The 26,001-nt window shown below is 35.4% G+C and overlaps 1 protein-coding gene and 1 long non-coding RNA gene across 4 annotated transcripts in view; both read left to right on the top strand.

Annotated features, from left to right (window-relative positions):
• Positions 1-589: 589 nt before the first annotated feature.
• LOC135156822 (uncharacterized) lies at positions 590-7,355 on the top strand. Its single transcript, XR_010295866.1, has 4 exons — positions 590-786; positions 3,041-3,296; positions 3,787-4,026; positions 4,733-7,355. It is a non-coding gene; the product is annotated as an uncharacterized LOC135156822 (long non-coding RNA).
• A 16,321-nt stretch (positions 7,356-23,676) lies between these two features.
• The window catches only part of LOC129277834 (queuine tRNA-ribosyltransferase accessory subunit 2-like), a 102,046-nt gene continuing 99,721 nt past the window's right edge, over positions 23,677-26,001 (top strand). For 2 of the 3 annotated variants that reach the window (XR_010295833.1, XM_064110259.1), the window contains exons 1-2: positions 23,681-23,912; positions 24,479-24,650. Coding sequence is in view for 2 of the 3 variants with exons in the window: in XM_064110259.1 (XP_063966329.1) it covers positions 23,710-23,912; positions 24,479-24,650 (375 nt within the window). In the remaining variant the exon portion in view is untranslated. Of the gene's footprint in view, positions 23,913-24,478; positions 25,788-26,001 lie in introns of all 3 variants that reach the window. The other variant, XM_054914011.2, reaches the window with a different exon arrangement.

Raw genomic sequence — 26,001 nt, 5'->3', positions numbered from 1 at the left:
TAAACTTTTTGTCAGGTTGAACTTCAGCTTTTAATTATATGCCAGATAATGAGCAAAAATTACAATGATAATAGGAATAACATCTGTAACAATGTATTTCATTGAGCACACTCACCTTTTCAACGAATGGGTTGGTAACAAAGTCGGGGATATATCACTGATCTGATTCAGATCAGTGGGATATGCGCGTAATCGCTCCATTTTTTCCTTTTTATTTTGTGTCTCTTACACCTGACTAACCGAGTGCATGCAGTCGACTCCACTGAACTGGAAAATATCAAGAGAACTTATCAATGTTTTAAGGCGTAAGGGTTATTGTAAGTTGAAATAAGTGAAGCATTCGTAAAAGCTATTTTGAAGTATATGTTTTGATGAGTTTTCCTATTCTAAAAAAGTACAGTAATTGCTCTAAGCACCATAAAAAAAAGTCTCACCAACAACGTAACAGCGATCACATCGCATGGGACTGAACGTCAGATCAAGATTCTGTGCGATCTTGGCTGGCGCTCGCGCTCGCTCGTGCTTGGAGTTGGAATGGATGTCGGGTATACCGACCGTACCACGGCTGTTTCACAGTGAAAATAAGCTTAGCGCCCCCTTGCGGCCCAAGTGCGCATATGCATTTAACGTTGTTGTGCTGCGATGTCTATAAGGGCGATTAAAAAATCCCTGGCGAATGTTGTGGCATCTGGCGCTGACACGACCAACTCTCTCTGTCTATCCCCAACAGTTTATTTATTTCGCAAGAATTCCGTGGAGGAAACATTTTTTTCCATGTTTAAAGTCGTAAGTATGGCAATGTGATTATACGTTTTCTGTTTTTCTCCATTTTGTCATGATGTTTGCGTTTGCATAATCCCATGTAAACTCGCGAATCTGGCCCTAATTATGGAACTTTTTAAAGTCCAAAATGTAAAAAGTCCGGTTTGTCAGCATTTCGTATTTATTGTAGTTTTGTTTTCAAAGCACTTAAGATTCATCTGGCGCAATTTTTCGTTGAACCCATCAGTAGAATTTATTTTAGGTTGATTTTTCGATACAGCACTTTCTGTTTGTATAGGATGTGCGCGCCGCTACCCCGGGTGAAGCCGGGCAGGGCCGGGTCGCGGGCCGCCTGGCTGTGTGGTCAGACACCGCTCATGTACACAGCAGCTCAGCTGCGCTTCGTGAGCTAAGCTGAGCGAGACTGAGAGTGCATTCGCTGTATGTACAAGTACAACTGCATGTAATGATTTTGCTGCGCCTGCTGCATGCTGCTGAGCTGAGTGCTAACTTTGACTCGTGAAAAAGGGTATTTCACGGTCTGTAGAGCTAGGTCTAGACTCTCATTTTCACAATCATGACAACACTTTCAGTGTTTTTGAGGGTTTTTTTGCATACAAATTTACTATGTTACTTGGATCTGTGAATCTGATACTGATAGGGCTACATTGTCATTGACTACACCGCACTAGACTAGTGACTAGATTCAAGGCCAGCACTCAGCAGTGCTAATAGTACATGTATTAGTACTAGGCCCTATAGATTCTAGATTTTTAAATTAATTTTTTAGGGTGGGGTAGATTCTGTTTGAGGTTTTTTCAGATACATTGGGGGGGGGGGTTGCATTAAAAATATGCTGTATGGTTGGGGGTCCTAAAGCTACGCGGGTCCTAAAGCTACGCACCACTCATCGCGCATGCAATTCCAATGGCAAAATAAATGCGCACTCTAGCTCTGTGTGTGAAGCTGTGACGAACGATCCCTATTCAATTTTTCTACAGAGGCTGCAATAAATCCTTGAATGCAGAGAAAACCAGCAAATGTTTGGAATTTCGGAGTTATATTCACTTTGATTTCATATTTTCCTATAATAATACGGACATATTTTAGAAATTGAGGCACAGGAAATACTATTTCTTTGCATGATAAATTGAGTGCGTAGCTTTAGGACCCCTTCTACATCGGGCGGCGAAATTAAGAGGTGTTCGGAAAAAAAGGCGGGATTTTCGTATTAGTGAGTTTTGTGATATTTTCTTCTTGGTTAAGGATATTTAGAATATTTATTACAAATTAGTGAAAAATAATTGTTCAAATATTACAATTGGCATAGTTTTTATCATTTGGAAACAAAGTGCGTAGCTTTAGGTCCCCCCATCATACTGCATAGAGACTATATGGTGGGGCCAGGGGATTTGGTCTGAAAGTGAAATGAAGGATTTTGTGCATGGAAGTTTTTTTTTATTTCTTTATGTTTTTCTCAATCTTTTAGTTTCAATGAATCAATGATCAATACCATGCATTGCTACACTTATTCAAAACAATTTACTGTATCGTACTATGCACAGTAGCACACATAGGTCAGGTAAATTCTAATTTTCTATTATATCAGACCAAAATATACATTTATTATTATAGTTCATACATAATTATATGATAGGTAATCTCTGCACTTGCTTCTTTGGTGGCATTTCTTGTTTACTAAATTTCATCATAAGATGACTTTCATCTTTCAAAGATCCTTTCGTCTTTATTATAACATGTCTTCTGTGTGCACGTTTTGTACAGGGAAGATTAGCATAAATTCTGTTCGTCTTTTTTATCATCATGATAGTTCTCTGGTGAAACAGGTAGTCAAAGAATTGTGACTGGTACTGTAGCTTTTTCTTCTTTTGTTGATTTGAGTGGTGATAAGTCATATTTGACTAATGTCACCAACATAATCTAAAAAATCTCACTTCTCACATAATGACATTATTAGGTTTTTTATTTTATGTATCCTTTCAACTAGTTCCACTAGTCTCAAAGATTGAAGAGAAAAAATATGTATGTTACATTGATCAGATGTTAAATCTAAATCATGCCTATATTACATCAGATAAAAGAAACATCTAAAACAACTGCCAGCTATTTTACTTTTTATATATAAAATTATAAAAAAGAATTATATCACACAATTTTCAGTAATAATCTACACATCTGTGACGTTACAAAATAGAATAATTTGAAATTAACATCTCCAATATCCTAACTTCTACATTTAATCTTCATCATTTGTCAGTTGCTTGGCGATGGGATGAGTCATTTTCTGAAGCAATGAGATGAAAGGAACCTTCATAGCATCCAACAAACCAGGATTTCTGTGAGGCATTGTGTTTTCCACATTGCAGACCTCTGTATCACCAACTTAAATGAGCCTCCACCTGTCCACCATGATCTCCCCCAAACTTAATCCACACCTCTTCTTCAGGAATTGCCCCATCGTGAGTTGTGAGAAATCCATTCCTGTGGAAAGATGATGGAACATGAACATATGGGTAGGTTTTGATGATTTCTGCCAATTAATAGCTTTAGCTATTAAAAAAAGGCTGGCCTCCCTCAACATTTTTAAAGATATTTCTATTACTCTTTTTCGTTGAGTCTACTGGTAATGCAAAATTTAAGGCCACATTTGTGACAATTGGCACAGTTTAAAAAAAATAATACAATTATGCAAGTGCATATCACATCAAAATTTGCTCAAAAACTTGTTTTAGTACAAATCCAATGCTTTATTCTGTCTCCAGCAAAGATTTATGATTGTATATATTATTCTCACTTTTGCTGAATTGAATCATGAATCTGGTGGCAGATTATAGTATCTATTGTCATTTAAAGGTGCGAATGATCATGAATAATCCTTGGTGGCCATGTCCCTGAGATGAATTTATTGATTTCATGTTCTTTATGATCATTAAAACTATTCAAAATAAAGCAATTTTTTGGTGCTAACTTTTCTTTCTATCTCTGTTGTCTAACCACCTCCAGTCTGTGACTCTGCTATGGACCTAGCGAATCACTGTCGACTGTCCATGGTTCAAGTGGGGCTACAGCAGTGATGGAGACACTACCTTTGACTGTGTGAAGATCAGACGATGCAATTCCCATTGGTCAGCCCCCCCCCCCCCCCCCATCCCAAGGAGCCATGCACTGCCAGAGATCTTGAGCCAGGTCTTCAGTGGTTATCCATGGATGGATAAGAAGAACGGAGACAATAAAGATAGTGAGGTCAGTACGACATTAATTCTCAGTGAAATTTACCTATTCATCTGTCTGTACTGTGACCAATTAAGGTGCCCATCATTCATCATGGCCAACGTCTTTGCTGCATCTCGTTATGTAAATCTCTTTGAATGACTAACAAGAAGAAGCTGTAAAACATATATACATAACAATTTTAATTTCATATTTTGATAGCCATTCACTAGAAGATTTTTTCCCCCGCAATTCAATTTTGGTGCTTTTAAATTCATCTGCCACTATACAGGTTGAAATAAAATACCCCCACTCACTTGCATCTAGACATTGGGGTCATGGCTCCCCAAAATTTTCACCACAAAGAAAAGGGGATACAAAAAGGAAAGGAAAGTAAAAGGGGTGAAACATATTACTTTCTGAATATTGTGTCAATTGCTATCACAGTTACTATTATTTAAAATGTAAAAAATAGTCATTATGGAAGAAAATGTTTGAAAATGAGAAATCAAAGTTATTTGGATATCATAAGGAAGGGGATATATATTTTTTTTCCAACTATAAGTAGATCAACATCTATACTTGTAAACCATTCTTAAAAATAAAATTCACTTTTTATCTATATTTCAAAGAAATAAACGAGTAGTAAATTGCATTTGTACAAGTGATGAGCTTTGAATTAAGATAATTCTCTCATTTAATTCGCAGTGCTAAGAATTTGCGTTACTTACTGTTCCAGGTATCTTGTTGATTTCGGCGTGGCCATCTTCCTGACGCTTCTTCCAAACAATGAAACTGGAGGTTCTTTCCACGAATCTTGGAATATGTGCAATTGAATGTATAGCTGCTTCAAGTGTGATTCCAGCTTTTTCAAGAGCTTCTTGACGTTCTACTTCTACTGGCCTTTATTTTATTTAACATGTCTTGTGAATGTTTTTAGGAGGCCAGTTTTGCCACAAACACAGTAAACCTCAAGTTCACATATAGTTAAAAAACAGGGACTACTTGTAACATCATCTAGGAAAAAGTTCTTGCTACAAATTGGACATGGCGAAACTTTTCATTCATTATGTCTTCAGTATTTACTGAGGGACTCACTACAAAAGGAAGTTGGGGTCAAAAGGTCAAGTTTTTGTTCAACTTGGTCACATTCCTTTATTTCTGCATCAATTATGTTCACACTTACTACATCTGATCCCTGGGTAATACTACATGTACTTTCATTATGATAATGGGTCAAAGGCATAATGTTAATAATCAACTGAAAATTACTTAGTCAGGAAAAGTGGTTTATTGGATTCCCTATCTTTTGCTTATAATTATTTTTTTTTCAAATTTAATATTTCTCCATCAAATCTGACAAATTCATTATTTTTTATCAATAATTATTAAACGATGTCAGTAATAAGAGTTTTGAGAAACATGTGCAAGTATATGTACCAACATCCATGGGCAGAATATTTGCTCGAAGGGTACATGCTACAGGGAAATTTTAAAGTGTGCAACCATAGGATACAGGAAAAAAAGTTCTTGCAGACTTTGATGTTAGTAGCCGAAAATATCCTACATTAGTTCAGCACTATTCATCTGGAAGAAGAGATGTGTCAAAGCATTTTAAACAATTTTAAAAGTTGCCTGCGCTATATTTGTTTAATTGATATGCAGTTAGAATTGATCAAATTCTGAATGCAAGCTGACAAATTTATTTAGAAGGAGGGTATTAACATGAATGTATTTCAATACAAGTAAGACGTCTCTGGCAGTCTTGCCTGCATTATTATGCAATTCAATATGGTCGCATTTCAGACGTTCGGTATGGAAATGGGTGGATAATGGAAAAAGTATAATATTAAATTCAATTATCAATCAAAAACAGACTTCTGGAATGTCTCTCTACAGTTATTATTCATGACATGTCTAATTATACTAGACGAGTAGGAAAATGTCAGCCAATATAATATTCAAATTTTAAAAAAAAATTTAGTTCCAATAATTTAGATATATTTCACTTCAAACTTTAATTCAAAGACTACAGGCATAACTTTTTATACGCCCGTCTTGACGGGACGTATTATGGTATCACGCTCGGTGTCCGTTCGTCCGTTAACTTTTCCATGTAAACGCGAGAACTTAAGTTTAACTTAATCTAGGCTCATATAATTTGGTGCACGATACTAGCATGGATCCCAGGAAGCCTATTGATTTTGTGGTCAGAAGGTCAAAGGTGAAGTCACCATCTTCCACTTATCTTGCTTGACCAATAGCTCCATTTTCCATGTTACAGACGGGCATATTATGTGCCCGCCTTAGCAACACTCTTGTTCGATTTGAAGTGTATTGATTAAGAAGTTATAGCATGTATGTTAAATAGTAGGTTAAAAACAACTAAAATATATATTATAATGGCAATGTATTATATTGTGTCATAATATGAATTATGACTGTATGGTTTACATTTCTAGTCAGTTAAAATGCAAAGAACGAGATTAAGATTATTTTTACAAATTCAACCATTTTGAAAATATAAAGGAATGAGCTACATGTGCATGTCATATCCAATCTAATCAATTACCAGTAGTCACTTATCTGATTTGTAATTTATATTTATAGTATTTTTAAGTCTTGTATCATTTCATTAAAAAATTTATCCACGGGGTACTGAATTTGCCGGGCATGTGAAGGTGAAAATCATTTTTCAGTTTTTTTTTAACATTGTTAAAATTAAATGTACACTGTAATTGATATGCATACAATGATAAATAACCGATTTTTGTGGCTGTGTGAGTGGTACCGGTAGATCACATGAAATTTGCAAATATTATGTTTTAAAATGACTGATTATTATTTCATATTTATATTTATTCTTTTTTTTTTGAGGGGGTATATAATGCAGACCTGACAAGTGACCATGGTTTTCATTTAGGAGTTCAATCCCTTCTCCTTTCATCCATATTTTATAGCTTTTATAAAGTTACGAGGGTTTCATTGACCCTACAGACATGTTGAGATTGAATTTTACCTCCTGGAATCTAATCCAAACACATAAAATGAGGAGTATCCATATCAGGTAATGGTAAATGATTATGTCTTAAACACAATTTTTTCCAAACACATATAAATTATTCTAATCATGGGCTATCATGAATTAAGTTTTAGGCTATTTATCCCATATTTCTCACGTTAGTCCATAATTAATTTCCATATCGGTTGTTATACATGCTTATTAAAATATTTTATTGGAAGGTTTCATTCAAGTAAAATTATTGTCTTGATGTTTATTTATATATATATCTTTGTGCATGTAATGTCACTGGAGGGCAAATTTTCAAATGTGGTTCAATAAATAGATGAATGTGAATGAATCTCTATCTGTATCTAAACTTCCTAAAATATGTAGTAATTCACTGCAATTTTATTGTAAATTTTGAATAAAATTCGTTTATATAATCTTACTCTTTTTTATAAGCAAGGGATGACCTGCAATGACTACTGGAGACATCTAACATTCTGTTGTATAATCAAGGATAAAGGCACAAGGGTGAGGCACATGTACTTGTATGCTGCCCTTCCACGCTATATTTTGAGAATGACTCCTTGATTAGGCATCTTTATCCAAATGAAAGACCATTGTCATTAGTACGCCACCCCCTTCCTCAATTTTGCCTTCTCCAGTGCCCCATTGCATAAAAGTTAGTATTATGGTAACCTTGTTATCAAATGGTAACTACCATGTTAACACTAATCAAAGCTAATCAAGATCAAGGACTCCATACAAGTTGTATTTGCATGGTAAATCATAATGGTAACTCTTTATGCAATGGGGCCCAGGTATATTAAATCCTTGATCACTGACAACAAACAATTAATGAAACGGGACAAAGGCAGTATTGATGAAACTGAAAAACCAGAGTCAAAGGCAGGGTTGGAAGGGACACATCCCCCCCCCCTCATTTTGAAAAAAATCTCAATTGAACATGCTACTAATATAACTATAGGCCTGTTTTAAAAATACTGGACCTGCCTCTTTTAGGAAATTGCATAGAAAATTGTCATCTGCACCCACTCAATTTTCAGTTTTGCTCTTTGCACCCTCTTGATTTTAAAAATACTGGACCTGCCTCTGAGATATTGTGGGGTTGGATCGGCTTGGGTATTTATGACGGGGGGGGGGGGGGGATAATATTTCACCTCCACAATTAGAAAAAACATAGTTTCCATTAAAAAATTTAACAAGTAAAGTTATTTTAAATAATCAGTGACATTAATACTAAAGGGGGGGGAGCTGTGGGGGCTTTCTAAAACCATGTACAAAAACATAAAAATTACCATGTAAGTATGATTATTGCATGGTCAGCCCCTACTTTCATAACTATTCCGCGGCACCTAACACCACTTTCCAGAAGGGGGGGGGGGGGGGACTCCTCAAAAGTAAGATGGCCCACCCACCCACCCCCCCCCCCCACAATAAAAAAAGACTAATTTTTTTTACATTTAAGTTATTGAAGTAAATCATAACAATCACAATATTTACAAATGATTAGCATGATGGAAAAGCATAAAATCATGAAATATTACAAATAAAAAAGGCAGATATAAGATTATAATCATCTATACGTTTTCAAGAGGGAAGCGCCGAGATAGAAAAAAAAAGACCGCTCTAACTAAATTTTTTTGAAAGACCCTTTTTAATTTTTTTTCAATTTTTTTTTTTTTTGGGGGGGGGTTCATCAACATTTCATTCAGCTTGAACCCCCCCCCCCTTAAATATTCCTACGTAAGCTTCTGTAACAAGTTGTGTATTTTTTTAATTTTTTAATGAGAAAGAGTTTGCCTATTTTTTTAGAGGACCGCCAACTTAAGCAACTTATGCAAATGAAAAAAATAGGCCAATATACTCTCGCACCTTATATGATATGACAGCTAGCTAGCTAGGGGCAACAATTATTTTCCATGATCGATCATGATCCGTGGTACTTGGTATCGTCGACTCGATCTCCCATTCTAAAATAGGCTCTCCCCATGATCAAGTCTGAAAAGGATCACAAAATGCTGTCTGACGAACGTGAATGTTTTAGTTGCAACATTTCTCTCAAATCTTAATTATGAGAAGAGAAATTGAATAATTCATGTAGAAATTTTCCTCTAAAACAAATACATTTGTCTACGTGGTCTCGCTGTGTTTGGTCCGGTCTTGGACCTAACGCTAGATCTAGACCCATTTCCCCATTCAAAGTGTGATCGATGACGTCCAGATAGTTTTGTTTACAAATAAATCATAAATCGTATTTAGCGGTGAAAGATCGATTGCCAATTTGTATTTATAAATTTCAAGGATTCAAAACTATATAAACTAAATTCAACATATCATAATAATTTTTCCAACAAAACTTAACAAAAAATATCTAAAACTTCTAACAAACTTATTTTTATTTGAATTTGTTACTTTTTTAATTAAATATACACCTTACAAATCCTATAATGAAACAATGATCGTGTTATAAGTTTCCAGAAGAAATTTGGCAACGTCAAAGACCGAATATGGTATTTGACGTGCATTAGAAGTACTGGGTAGCAAAAGTCGAATTAAAAGAAAACTAGTGATGGGTTTGTGATGCCAATCGGATATGTTATTAAACAAGACATTATATCTTTGGAGACGTTGAGAACACCAAAATCGGACGAGTGGTTTTCAAGATATTGAGCCTGAAATGGACGCTCTCTGCAAGTCCCAGGGGCCAGGCTCATTCGCGATTGCACAGAAAATGTCTCTAATAAGAGTGGAACTCTCAGGATTTTTGTAAATATCTTCAAAATGATAAGGATTTTCGAAATTTGGAATGTGATTTCTCGTGATATTTTGGAGATACCATATAACGATGGAAAGGAATAACCTTAAAAGGTAAGACAAACCTAAAAAAATGTAGCTTTCTAACACATGTCGAATGAAAGTCTTACAGTTGATCGTCGAGTGGTGTAAAAGTTGAAATTGCATATCAGCTGGCTGGGCAGCGCGCGCGGATTTCGTGCGCGCGTACTTGAAAGGGCTTATTTTGTACATAGCCTATGGGAGTGAAACAGCCGTGGTACCGGTACCGCACTCATCCTACGTAGAACGAGGTCCCTGGCCCGGGGCCGATTGCACGAAAGGGTCTTTCCAAGGACCGTCTTTCGTGTCGCCCATTTATTATGATGCGCCATGTGAAACACATGTTAAATAAATTACTTGCAAACATATTTTATTCATCTGTTACTGTTAGAGTTACTGCGGCAGCCCGAACACGTAACTGTGTTCGGGCTGCGTTCGTTCTCGCCAGGATTTTTCTTACGCGTGTTGGAAACCCGCCGAATCGGCGGTGGCCAAATTTGCACGTGATGTTTTGATTTTCACATGCGCTGCGCTTTGATCCGATCCAAAGTCAAGTTTCATTGCCGATCCGCGAAGTTAATAGATGATGTAATGCTGTTTTAATCGGCGGCGGACACCAACCTAAAACTGATATCGGCGAAAATATTGGAATGTTAAGTTGTTATTTATCTAAAAATTTAGGGGTCTTTTTTTGTCTGGATATGAGGTTTTGAGGTGTTAATGAGTTAAAATATATTTCATATACCTTTCGTTATGGACTCCCGTTCTCTGAGAAGAAATATATATCACGCATTATTCGTAAATTTCTTACAACGGCGGAAAAGAAAATAAAACAAAATAGAAGTCACAAACATCTCCGATTAATGAGCGATCGATTTGGGAATGTTTTAAAATTGTTTTTGAGGTCCTAACGAAATGAAATATATTTATATACCGTATGGGTACTAGTATTCAACCCGGCATAATTCAAAGATTTTGACATATTCCCCAAAATATTTAGAAATAGGGAATTTATCTTAATTTCATACCTTTGTTATTTACAGGGTAATCTGTTGTCGATATTTTCTTTGTCAATCTGTCGACTGTATGCGCGGAGGATCGAATTATGCGGCGATGGCCTTTTGCACTGAATGGTACTAGTATTCAACCTAGTGAGGATTGATAGCAAATCTCAAAAGGGTTTAGATTGCTAAATTAGATCTAGATCTATGTAAGTCTCTGGCTTTGATTAATTCCCTGTTTGGTCTCATCTCAAATGGTCTAGTCCATAGTCGGATGGGACAAGGGCAGATTGAGAGACAGGGCCATCTTTCATTGCTAGGTTGAATACTAGTACCGACGGGTTGAATACTAGTACCAAAATCCGTCGCCGTATAATTCGATCGCCCGCGCACACAGTCAACTGGTTGAAGACAAAAATAACGGAAAAAGAATAACCAGCATTTGCTCTTGGAAATAAGATGGGTCTGAAATTCAGGTAAATTCTATATTTCTATATATTTGAGGAAACTCTCCAAACGGGTTGAATACTAGTGCCCTTACGGTACCTTTCGCTATGACCTCTCTAAGAAATATTAATGATGCACTATTTTGACAACGGCGGGAAGGATTATAAAACAGAATAGAAGTCACAAACATCTCAGATTAATGAACGATATATCAGGACATTTTAACATTGTTTTGAGGTGTTAATGAGTTAAAATATATTTGATATACCTTTCGTTACGGACTCCCGTTCTCCGAAAAGAAATATTAATCACGCATTATTCTTAAATTTCTTACAACGGCGGAAAAGAAAATAAAACAAAATAGAAGTCATAAACATCTCAGATTAATGAACGATCGATTTGGCAATGTTTTTTAATTGTTTTTGAGGTCCTAACGAGTTGAAATAAATTCATATACCTTTCGCTATGACCTCTCTAAGAAATGCACTATTCTGACAACGGTGGAAAGGATTATAAAACAGAATAGAAGTCAGATTAATAAACGATATATCAGGACATTTTAACATTGTTTTGAAGTGTTAATGAGTTAAAATATTTTTAATATACCTTTCGTTACGGACTCCCGTTCTCCGAGAAGAAATATAAATCACGCATTATTCTTAAATTTCTTACAACGGCGGAAAAGAAAATAAAACAAAATAGAAGTCATAAACATCTCAGATTAATGAACGATCGATGTGGCAATGTTTTTTAATTGTTTTTGAGGTCCTAACGAGTTGAAATAAATTCATATACCTTTCGCTATGACCTCTCTAAGAAATGCACTATTCTGACAACGGTGGAAAGGATTATAAAACAGAATAGAAGTCAGATTAATGAACGATATATCAGGACATTTTAGCATTGTTTTGAGGTGTTAATGAGTTAAAATATATTTGATATACCTTTCGTTGCGGACTCCCGTTCTCCGAGAAGAAATATAAATCACGCATTATTCTTAAATTTCTTACAATGGCGGAAAAGTAAATAAAACAAAATAGAAGTCACAAACATCTCAGATTAATGAACGATCGATTTCAGAATGTTTTTAAATTTTTTTTGAGGTCCTAACGAGTTGATATATATTTATATACCTTTCGCTATGACCTCTCTAAGAAATGCACTATTCTGACAACGGTGGAAAGGATTATAAAACAGAATAGAAGTCACAAACATCTCAGATTAATTAACGATATATCAGGACATTTTAACATTGTTTTGAAGTGTTAATGAGTTAAAATATTTTTAATATACCTTTCGTTACGGACTCCCGCTCTCCGAGAAGAAATATAAATCACGCATTATTCTTAAATTTCTTACAACGGCGGAAAAGAAAATAAAACAAAATAGAAGTCATAAACATTTCAGATTAATGAACGATCAATTTGGGAATGTTTTAAAATTGTCTTTGAGGTCCTAACGAGTTGAAATATATTTATATACCTTTCGCTATGAACTCTCTAAGAAATGCACTATTCTGACAAGTGACAACGGTGGAAAGGATTATAAAACAGAATAGAGGTCACAAACATCTCAGATTAATTGACGATCTATCAGGACATTTTTAACATTGTTTTGAGGTGTTAATGAGTTAAAATATATTTGATATACCTTTCGTTACGGACTCCCGTTCTCCGAGAAGAAATATAAATCACGCATTATTCTTAAATTTCTTACAACGGCGAAAAAGAAAATAAGACAAAATAGAAGTCACAAACATCTCAGATTAATGAATGATCGATCTGGGAATGTTTTAAAATTGTTTTTGAGGTCCTAACGAGTTAAAATATATTTATATACCTTTCGCTATATGAACTCTCTAAGAAATATAAATGACACATTTATTCTGACAACAGCGGAAATGTAAATAAACAGAATTCACAAACATATCACTAAACAGATCACTTGGATTGTGAAGCGTCTCGGCTTGATAGGGAGGTATAAACCGGGATATAAATGATAGTCTTTAATAAAATTGTTGATGATTTATAATATATTTGTAAAGAGTTTTGATGTGATAACGACATGATTTATGATATAAAATCATTCTTCGAAAACCAAAATGAAGCTCACAGCCAAAGCTAGTGATACCTCCTTCGACATAAGGTACATTACGTAATACCTTGGATGACCAAGCTGGGCCAAGTCTGTCATCAAGACACTCGACAACATATTGAGATAATCTGTCGAGATTTGCTGAACCATTAAATCAGGTAAACATGAGATAAAAATCGTCTCTCTTGGGACTCATTTGGGCAGCCACTGAGGTGATTTTGAAACATGAGCCACACGAGCAATTGCCTTGGGTGGTGATGGACATTTCATTGATTTCTTTTTTAATCAGCGACTTTACAAATAAAAAATGATAATACATATTCTAATAACTTTTCAAATCTTTGATGGATTTTCCTCAAACTTTCACCAATATTTATCATTTTTTTTCTCCTATCTGTACTATAAACTTTTTTTCAGGGTGAACTCCCCCTTTAATGGTTGGTCACTTGAAAATGAAACCTACGTATCATGAACGTGTTTTCAGTTGGGAAAATTTGGAAATTGCAAAATCACTTATCGTTTATTTCTACCATGTTTATTTTTTAAAGAAAATTGAGACTTCGAAAAAGTGTTTTTGACCATTTTCATCATTTTGCAATTCAAATTCCCTTTAGAAAGATGTTGCAAAGTCTTAGGGATATTTCTGATCTGTACGATGCAGGATCTAGGGGCGGGGGAGTTTATTTTTTGTATGGTAGTTTTTATTTGACAACTTCAGTTCATATACAAAATAAAATACATATAAGAAATAGAAGTTTGATGTCTTTACAAATTGATAAATACCTTGACAACTCATAAATTTAACACCTTTTTTTTCCCTTTAGTGTTATAATAAAACACAATGTCAGACATCTTCCAATACATAATTATAAATAACATTGATGATGATTATAATATGCATTAAGAATAAAAACTTCTACAATAAATTCAACATATTGATTTTTTTCAGTGTCAAATATCAACATAAAAAAGAGATTTTCCAAATACACATTGGCATGACATATCGATTAGAAATACCTAAAAATATATTTTTAGATATTTCTAATCGATGTGTCGATCATGCGGTCTCATGCCAACCCGCCCCTAGATTATTAATCAATAGAAGAAACTGTACACACATGTAAAAAACAATACAAGAAAAGAAATTATATTCTGATTTAGATGAAAGAATGAAAAATAAACGTTAAAAACAAGCAATTAGCCGTCAAACAAATAACATTAACTTTACATCTCACTCCCGCGCCCGGGATCTCGTTTTTCTCCTTTGACAATCATGCACACACGTGTCGCCCTAAGCCCCATTTCCAGCAAGCTAGCCACCGGGGCTAGCCAACACTCATTGTGAGTAACTTGTGACATGACAGCAGATGACATGAGAAATTGAGAATGAACGTTAAGAATATTACTTAGAAAGTAATTAGCGGACAAATTATGAGGAACAATTCATTTTATGATAAAAATTTCTTGAAAACTATCGGAAAACGGTATCATGTAAAAATGAAAGGCTACGTCGGACCCGAGTCGCACCGCGGACAATTCAGTTCTAACATACATTGTAGCATGCATGTCCGGCTCAGCTAGGCGCGCTGGCAACGCTAGTGTGGCTGCTCAGGCTTGGCTGGCTGGCTCGCCGGCCGGCTGGAAGTGGAAATGCGCCAGTTTCTACGCATGGATATTTTCCGGTCATCAATAATAACATCGTAGTTTGTCTGTTGCCGAAATGATTCTGAAACATCCTTTACTTTTGAGGATTGATGATGAATGATGCAACAATTATTTCCGATGACTTTTCCCCACTTTTTATGATTTTTTAAAATTTATTTTTTTGCCTGTGTCGCTCGCGTTTTGCACGTGACGCATATAGAGCTTGTGGAATTTACGTGTGTCGCATGCGACGCGTGTGTTCTACACTGGCGAGAACGTTGGTTGTGATTCACCCCGACTCACCAGATGAAATCAGATGAGCATCGGGAATCAATCAAAAATCCATAAAATTGCACAAAACTGTTACAAAGGAATCAATACATACTTACAACTTAAGCCGCAATATGGGCGGCCCTCAAAACTTTGAAATAATTCCCCAAAACGAAGCAAAAACGTCGGAAAATTTTGCCGGTGTGCATTAAAACCCGTTCGTACAGGAAAATGAGGAAGCAATGGAGGATTGATATAGCCTTTTGACGAGGCAACGAGATAGATTGATTTTTATTACCAAACGGGCAAAAAACAAAAAACAAACGATAAAAGAGAAAAAATACTTTAAAAATAAAATAATAATTGAATATGCGATTTCAGTAAGTTCTTATTATCATCAGATCCTGCCAATACCACTAAAGTCCATTATAGATAATACAACAGAATGCCCCGACAAAAGGCTATCATTTGATGCGTCGGATAGAGATTGTTATGAATATTCATGAGTCTAGTTCCGTAAATTCTTGCTTCACCCTTTGCCTGGCAACTATTTTAGCTTCGGCTTTTTCTTTGAAAGAAGTAACATATTTTCGTTTGAATTATTTGTTTTTCTTTCTCCTCCATTCTTTTCTTTTGTTCTGTTTTATTTTCTTTTCCCCCTTTTGTATTTTTATTTTTATTTTTTCCTCTACCTTCTTTTCATTTTTGGGGTCTGTTTTCTTTTTCTTTCTTCCCTTTTTAAAAATTCTTCTCTGTATTTGCTCTTTTTTCTTTTTTCCTTTTTTTCTTCGTCATTTTTCTTTTTTTTTGGTCTTTATTCTCTTTGTTCTTGTTTCTTCATTGTTTTCAAGAGATTATGCACATGGTATCGTACTACACGTTTTTTTTGTTATTATTATTATTATTGGAAACTGTATAGATATATGTAAATAAAAAAGTGAAGAAATAAATGAACACTCATATATTAAAGGAATATATTCGTTGATCAAAATTATTGAGTGATCAGCAAACCATCTCTTTAAGATTTTGATGCCTATTTCTGGAACCCAGCCTCTGACAGGGCTTTGCTGGCTTAGCCTAGAGGACTCCGTGATGCAAAATGATTTTAAAAATATCACGGAATCCAATGCTGGCTCCCACATATTTTTTTCTCTCTCTCTCACTTGTTATGTTTTCCATTTTGTTTATTTTGTATACTGTGCATGTATCCTTAGTTTTAATTTCAATTGTATGTTGTATGTTTTAATGAGAATTTAAAATAAATGAAATGAAAATATATGCAAATCTCATTATCATCCAACAACCATTTTCATACAATTTATGCCTATTAATTTGTATTATGTTTGAACAGAGATGTGATTATAATTCATATGTTTGTTTATAAATTAATATGTTATCTTTCATCTTGTTGGCATTTTTAAGCTTCAATAATTGGGTATATAAATCTCTGCGGGATAAGTATAAGCCTATAATTACTAAGAATTGAGTTGCTCATTATAGGACGCATAAAGTCGCCGCAAATCCTGCTTGTCTGATTGTTTTCCAGGTGTACAAAAGGGTTTTTGTCTCACCTGCATAGCAGAGTGAGACTATAGGCGCCGCTTTTCCGACGGCGACGGCGGCGGCGGCGTCAACACCAAATCTTAACCTGAGGTTAAGTTTTTGAAATGACAGCATAACTTAGAAAGTATATGGACCTAGTTCATGAAACTTGGCCATAAGGTTAATCAAGTATTACTGAACATCCTGCCTGAGTTTCATGTCACATGACCAAGGTCAAAGGTCATTTAGGGTCAATGAACTTAGACCATGTTGGGGGAATCAACATCAAAATCTTAACCTAAGGTTAAGTTTTTGAAATGTCATCATAACTTAGAAAATATATGGACCTAGTTCATGAAACTTATACATAAGGTTAATCAAGTATCACTGAACATCCTGCATGAGTTTCACATCACATGACCAAGGTCAAAGGTCATTTAGGGTCAATGAACTTTGGCCGAATTGGGGGTATCTGTTGAATTACCATCATAACTTTGAAAGTTTATGGATCTGATTCATGAAACTTGGACATAATAGTAATCAAGTATTACTGAACATCCTGTGCAAGTTTCAGGTCACATGATCAAGGTCAAAGGTCATTTAGGGTCAATGAACTTTGGCCAAATTGGGGTATTTGTTGAATTACAGCCATAAATTTGAAAGTGTGTTGGTCTAGTTCATAAAACTTGGACATAATAGTAATGAAGTATCACTGAACATCCTGTGCGAGTTTCAGGTCACATGATCAAGGTCAAAGGTCATGTAAGGTCAAAGAACTTTGGCCACGTTGGGGGTATTTGTTGAATTGCCATCATATCTCTATAAGTGTATTGGTCTAGTTCATAAAACGTGGAAATAAGAGTAACCAAGTATCACTGAACATCTTGTGCGAGTTATAGTAGTTTTCAAAATCAGCACTGCTGCTATATTGAATCGCGTGATGCAGGTGAGACGGCCAGAGGCATTCCACTCGTTTCCTAAAGACATCCCATTCTTTATATTGTTTTTATATTATTATTATTCATTATTTATTTATTTTGATTTATTTATTTTATACTGCAGGGTAGGCCTGTTCAGTTCTTAAAACTGCTTTACAAAGGCGCCCTGCAGTTTAAAATACATGTCAAGATAACTATGAACAACAACAACAAACAACATCAAAAATACAAAATACAAAATATCTAACATCAGAAACAATTAACACCAAAATATAGAGTGGGAAGTGACAATTTAAACATACATAGCATTGTAAATCAATGGAATATCATTTCGCTCATTATCAATTCGTATGAAAGGCTTTGCATAATTTTTTAAAAACTAACAAGGAGGTACAAACTTGTAAATTTGAAGGAAGTGCATTAAATAATTTGGGTCCGACATATGCGAAAGATTTTCTTTTATGTTCAATTCTAGCTTTGGGAAGCTGAAGGGGGCATCGTAAAGAATACCGTGTCCTGTATTTCACGGGCCGTTTACATACTAAAGGTTTTTAATAATTTGGAACTAAATCATTCATTATTTTATATACAAGAAATTAATGAAAATCATGGTGACGCTAAATCAGCTTATATACTTCTAATACCATTGGTGGCGGAAGCCAAAAAAATCAGGGGGTCCACCTGAAATTTAAATTTTGGGATAGACACAGGTAAAAAAAATTGACAAGCAAAAAAAAAATTATCAACAAAAAATTTAGGGGGGGGACCGTCCCCCATCTCAAATTTAGGAGGGACAGGTCCCCCTCCGCTTCCGCCGCCTATGACTACTACTATACCATTGAAGAATTGACGCAGAAATCAAATTTTGTGATAGATTTTGTCATAACATACCAATAGGCCTTTATCATGCACCTTTTCCTTTTTTTTATAACAAGTACGTAGCAAGGAGGCGGTGGGATGATCGTCCCCACCCTAACTCCCCCCCCCCCAAAAAAAAAAAAGAGAGAAGAGAAACGGTGATAGCGAAGGGGTAAACAATGGCGAAAAAGAAAGCTTTGCGGGATTTTCTTTCTCATTCTCTCTAAAATTTTACTTCCGCGCATGTTTGCGAGAAAATCCTTGTTTTTCTCCTATGTTTACCTTTTCTTTATTACCCCGTTTTTTCATCTCGGCTATATTGCTAGTTTGTTTTGTGGCGGCATCAAGTTTTAAAGAATAATATTTGGGAACGGAATTAGTATTAAGATTATAGGTCAAAGTACATGAAGTCATATTTTATTCAAAATGATCACCAACGTTCCCGATCCTTATAGGTCAGGGTGGTAAACTCTATAATGATAATGCCGTATACCTACAAAGGCTACTTCTTCCGTTTTTCAGCTCTTTACTAGTCGGTCATAATTTATTTGGGGACCACGGACGGCCTGTTCCTCATTTAAAAGGGGGAGTTATAAAAATTGTGCCGTATATATAAAAAAAGAAAGTACAATATTACTATAGAATTATATGGAAGTTTATGTCATCAATCTCCTGTCGTCTACTTTGCGCCATTAATTAAGTTCCTAATCATTCAAATACACTGTTAAAATAAATTTAAAATCGCTGTCTACGATGTGAATCACACAGTAATTGTTTAAACAGTTTAAACAAGTATTTAAAATCTTAAAACACACATTTTAAATTTAAATATTTAATTATCAATAATTAAATTCAAATATTAAATTATCAATGATTTAGACATGATTGTTTGAATTTTAAACACTTGTTTAAAATGTTTAAACAACTACTATGCAATTCTCACAGTAAACAGCGTTGTTAAAAATATTTTTGACAGTGTAGAAGTGCTCCATATAAATGAGTTCAATCAGGGGCGGATCCATGATTTTCCAAAAGGGGGGCACAGGGCCAATGAAAAATTTGACAAGTAAAAAAAAAAAAAGTTTTTCAACCAAAAATTGAGCATATTTCGTCCCCGAAAAAAAGGGGGGGGGGCAGGTGAGGGGTTGATTATGCTACTGCCATGCGGTGAATTAAACAACAAATGGTGATTGGTGATTATCAAAGCGGCAGATTTTTTTTTTAAATTATAATTATATATTAACATCTTGACTTAGCATTTCTTTTTAAAGCAGGCAAATTGTTTTTAAGTATTTCCTTTTGTTTTAAAACCATATTCAATCCTTCCTCATTGTTATAACATGTGAACAAGATAAATAACATGAAATCATTTACGTTATTGAATCAGAATTCATATTTAAGAAAATCATAAATTGGTTATTCTAAATGTAAAATTAGAATCCATTTGTAAATATTTGTTGGATTTTTTATAATCACAAAGGGAATAATAATAATAATACAGACTAAAAAAATTCGGATCTAGAAATCTCTGAATATATTAAAACACAAGCACACTATTGATAAATATTTTTTTCATCTTTAGTATTATTAAATCAAAATAATTTGAGGAAGTTATATGAAATAAAACACACACCAAGCGAACAGTCACGCTTTACCCCCCCCCCCTTCCCATAAACAAAGCATAAAAAAGAATGAAAAGGAGAAAGAAAGAATATAACAAATGACAACAAAAACTTATCATAAAAACACAAAATGTAACAAAATAAAAATATATATGAAATAAATATTTTTTTTCATAAATAAATATAGATCTATTTTTTTCCAAAAAAAAAAAAGAAAAATGGTATTGAATTATATGCCTAAATCACGATTTAATTGAATAGAGACGACTTGCCGAAAGTTTTCACTCTTACATGCATATTCATTAAACTGTGCTGTAAAGGCATGCAGTGACGACATCTTATAAATATTCATATGCGCTTGCGCAGAATTTTACCTCAAACATGGCGATCTCGCGATTGGAACAAAAGTCGGAAAATTGATGCTCTTTTGAAGGATTTCATGGAATTGTATTCATTATTCTTATTTCAAAGGTAAGCTGATTTAGGAACAGTTTGTTTAGGTAAGATTGATATTACTCGTTAGATTTTTAATTCATTATGATCATCGGTTTTCTAATGCCAAACATCGCGAAGTTTTGTACTCCGGTGATAATGAGTGGTTGCATTCAGGACCTCGACACTGTCTAAAGACGTGTCGAGGTCCCCGGGGCAACTGTTAGAGTAAACAAAATCTTTGTTTATATTAAAATGATGTGATATATCAGGAAATTGTATACAAATCGATTAAAATGCTAGCTAACAAATTTCATTTGTAATATCATACATTTCAGAAAAATCCCGCATACTGCGCATCATAAAAGATGGGCGACACGAAAGATGGTCCTTGGAAAGACCCTTTCGTGCAATCGGCCCCTGGGCTCCGGCCTGCTCCGCGGACCGGAGCTCCCTGGGTTATGCTTATGTTGCACGCAGTTCTGTTGACAGAACTGCATTAATCAAGTATCACTGACAACTTTTAGGTCACATGATCAAGGTCAGCTCCACCCATGTGTTCATATCAGCTCGCGTGCGAAGGAATATTAGTCATATATTCACGCGACACACACATCCAAAATATACTGGCACTGGGCTTTTGCCCAAATAAAATATCACGCATAATCTGGTATTTCACATTCTGCTATGACACTTACCGAATCATTTAGATCCTTCCGTGACTTCTCCTTGAAGTTTCTTTTAAAAAATATGTTTATTTTCTTGATCTTTAGTGAAGATTTCACGGAGATAAAAATTGGTTAGCGTGGATATCAATTTTCTCCTAAAGAGGGCGCGCGATTTATATTCATATCAAAGACACGACAAGGGAAAGACTAGGCACCTACACTATTTTACACGCAAATCGACGCAAGGCATTACGCAAAGTCCGTAAAGTGTCCAATCTTTTCATTGTATAGACTTTGGTATACCGTATTATTGAAGTTTGTTAAAGCTTGTACTGCTGGTTTTGTTCCAGGCATGTGTATTTTTTTCAATTTTTTTTTATTACCGGTAGTCATCGTTTTAAATTAATTGCAAAAAAGTGTTATCATCGCCAATAGTAATCTTGAATTATGTTTTTGAAGGTATTTCATTTATTGGTGCCCATAATTAGTAAATTAATCATAAGAATTGCGCATTCAAAGAATTTAGACACAGTTATAAAATTAATGGTAAGCGAAATTTGCTCTTTTTATAATGAAATTATTTCAAAATCATATGTATAATTTTGATATGTATTGCTACTTACCGGAAAGAGCCCCGGTGCGTAGCGAGGAGTTTCGGCAAATATTACTTCAGCAATGAAGCGATGTTTGCTGACTACTTCGAAATCCAGGGTCAAACACGGTCCCTTGTAGTTGTACGAGGTTAGTATATATACTAACCTCGTATTAGTGTGAGTGGAAATATCAATGAAAGGTGTCTCTGAAAGGACACCGTGTTCTAATTTAGGGAAATAATTTTATCCAGTTATATTTGTGAATGTGTGCGCTATGAACGCCTAGCTTAGTCGGGTAATATAGGAGCGCCTTGAGCACCTAACAAGGTGAATATGTGCGCAATATAAATACCCTATATTATATTATTATTAATCTTTTTCGTTTTTTACCTCATAAAAGTTCCATACATCAATTCTACAATCAGTAATAAATAAAACATTATTTGATCTCCATTTATTGATTTTATGAAAAGTCGCCGCTCCGAAATAAAGTGATGATGAAGACTAAATATTTTTCTGATACTATCGATATCAAACGATGTCGCAGACTTGGAAGACAAAATTGCCTTCGTGAAACGGAAAGAATGGTCCTAGGACGTTTCCTACGTATCGCTCATCTCATCATGAAACGGGCCCCAAGACTCGTACGTGTAATATTATTGTTCTTCGCCAATGTTATCGTCTGTAACGTTGGCAAAGAACAATAAGGAACAAGATGGCATGTTTGCCAATTTGAGGATCCCCATAATAGAGTACAACAAGACTTTAAACATCCATAACATGCTTACTTCACGACCGATTTGATGAAACTTGTTTTAAATTGTTCCTCTTTTATTCTTTCCCTTAAAATTGCTTCTCATCTTGGGTTTTGGTTTCCTTTAATTTAAGAAAGAAATTATATCCAACTTCAGAAATACCGTACCTACGACTGCAGTTACCGCTAATTCCTACCAAATGATGATCAAAACACGGTCATTCGCGATCCTTTCGTTGGTCATCGTAAGTTGCCATCTTGGATGACGTCATCCTTACAGACGTCTTTACCAGTCATCATATATTGCGATTCTTGCCGCTGCGTTGTGCTTGTCTATGTGCGTGTGTTCGGAACTTGTTGCTCGCATTGATTGGCCAGAATATCGAAAATTCTAATTGGAAAGCCTTCATAAAAGCCTAACTCAACGAACATAGAGGGCAGTAGGTGAGAAGAACAAATAGTAGACCATAATTAAAATAATGATGAGTCATCATGAGCCATTAAAAATATGGAAAATTATTGAATCCATATCATATGACATTTGAGCTTTTGCTTGCACATCTAAAAATTCAAATCTTAAGAAATTTATAGACTAAAAAAAATCTCTTTAAAAAAAAAGTTTTTTGAGAAACTTTCACCGATATTTTTTATTTTGCTTTTGTGAAAATGCATTCATCATTAGGGTTAACTTCCTCTTCATTTCATGGAATACACTGAGCACTGCTTTGTAGATTACCTATGCTACCCAATTAGGTATTCCCTATTTGCTGGTATTGTGATAAATCATAAAGTGGTGTCTCGAGCTACAGCAGCTGCGGTGTGTTAGTTTGTCAGCAAAGAAAAAGGAGAGCTTTTTGTATCATTCCCCCTCCCTCCCTTAAAATTTCCTGGCACTGCTTCTAATTTGGGTAATTATTATGCATAATATAATGTAATTTTTTTTTCACTTGTCAGGCTATTCAATCCAAACGCAACATCAGACTGCCAATGAAGTTCATTCTTGAATCTATCACAAAGGAAGGATGTCGATGTGGTATCATCAAGGAGCTTGGGAGTTGTGGCAACCTGGCCATCGACACACCAACCTGTCTATTGTACACCAGAGCTGGCGCTGTGCCCCATCTGACGTGGGATCTTGTTGAAAAAATGAAGCGCAGGCCGCAGTGTTTGCAGATGACCTGTGCTACCTTGTAAGTAATAGGGGAGTGATTCATCAAACAAGTAGTTAGTTTCACAGACTATTTTGTACTGAGCCAATCAGATGCAAGAATTTTAGTGAAATATGTAGAACAGTTGTCAGTGAAAATTAATGACAATTTTCTTTCATAAAATGCTCCTCAGATGATTGAATTGGTCCATGTAATTGTGTGTGTTTATCCAGACCTTTCATTTAAAGTACTATCCAAAGTTATTTGTGAAAACTCAGATCTATCATTTGGGAAATATTCCTATATTGATGAATGGGTAGGGGGGAGGGGCGCTACCCCCACACTTGAGCTGATATCTTTCACATCAATAGGGCACACACATTTATGTAATCTAGAAATTGATTGGTATAGCAACATTATTTGGGGGGATTTACCATACTAAAAAATAGGCTTCAATACTTTTCATGAATTTATTTACCTGTTGCTACAACTGGAGTTTATGTACAATGTGTTTTTAAAATTTATGACATGCCTTACACTCTCAAAATTAATGTGTACTGAAATTGCTTGTCTCTCTAGCTCTCTGTTTTATTCCTTTTTCTTTTCAGAGCTGACCAGCAAGACTCCCTCTCCAGGTTTGGGAAAGGGATTGGTGAGTTTGCCAGCATTCCTGCCAATGGGATGATCTACTCCAGCATCCAAGATCCCGCTCACCCAACACCAACAGGATATAATGATAAAAACAGTGTCTCCATCTTTACCCCTTCTGGAAGGACTAAGGTAACATGGCTTTCTTTAAATTAAACAATATACCTTTGTACTATTAAGTGTATGTGGGTTGCTTATAGCATTGGATGTGAATTGCTGCCTTTGTCAAGACTATAGGTGCCCTGACCAGGGATTGAACCCCAAACTTTCATGTTTCTAGTCAAGTGCCTCTGACCATTTGCAACCATACCACTTTAAAAGTCACATTGATGCTGGATGTGTACATAGTGGGGACAGGGATAAACAAACTACTAATACTATATGAGTGTTCATGACATAAACAGCTCCTCACATCTGCTCTCCAGTTTTACATTGATTAGCTACTTGATTGGTGTATTCATTGATTCAAAACAGCACCAATATTCTTGGGATAACACCAGGACCACACTGGACAATTTATTTGGGTTCTGGATTTGTACTTCGGATGATATGATCCTCCACTTTTTTGCTTTGCTGTATGTTCATTTGGGTCAAGTGCAGCCATGTTCCAGTTTCTTCATGAACTTTACTCTTTGATGATCACTCAAGCCTGAACTCAGGCCACCCCTTTTGTCCTTTTGTGATGACTACAATGGAACTTTCTGGGAAAATGGAGTCAGTGAAGTATTCAACCTTTGTGTTTCTTCTTGGTGTTTGCTTGTTGAATAGAAGTATTGAATGTTCACATTTTATCTTAGCAAGTACAGCATTTTTCAATGTGACATGTTATCAACCTGCTAAACCTACAAGTAAACTGTGTGGTGGTTTTGTTTATTACTACTGATGCACGTTTCCGGATCTCAATTCTTTCTGATGGCGATGTTAAACCCAATCCTGGACATGCAGAAGAGTCAGGCAAGGACCATGGCATGTCAGTTGGAGAGACCGGAGGAAAGTCTCCTCATACTTATTCCAGGAATAAACTGTACGAAGTTGGTCAGAAAAAGATGTGTTTCCAGCGACTTCCTCCTATGTTATGGAGAACCCTCACTCCTCTTGGGATCTCTTACAGGAAGAAAACCAGACGTGGAAAAAGACGAACGACTAGGACAGAAATTAATCCTGTTTATCCTTGTATCCCACATGAACAGATCAGTATTCTTACCGCAGCCTCTTACACAACCCACGACAACGATACGACCTCTAACGTCACATCAGTTGCATTATCCAGTAAGTCATCACCACAGCCATTATGTAATTTTGGATTATGGAATGCTCGATCACTGAATAACAAAATGGAAATGTTCTGTGATGTGATTATTGAAAGGAAACTTGATATTGCTGTAGTCACAGAAACATAGATGTCTGGAGATCATCGTGATGATCAGACGACTGCGGAAGTAAAGAATACATTACCTGATTTTCAGTTTCTTCATGTGCCAAG

This window comes from Lytechinus pictus, chromosome 15 (genome assembly GCF_037042905.1).
Source record: "Lytechinus pictus isolate F3 Inbred chromosome 15, Lp3.0, whole genome shotgun sequence".
Classification (NCBI taxonomy): Eukaryota; Metazoa; Echinodermata; class Echinoidea; order Temnopleuroida; family Toxopneustidae; genus Lytechinus; species Lytechinus pictus.
The sequence above is the reverse complement of the archived record's forward strand: the minus strand, read 5'-3'. Positions and strand labels throughout refer to the sequence as shown.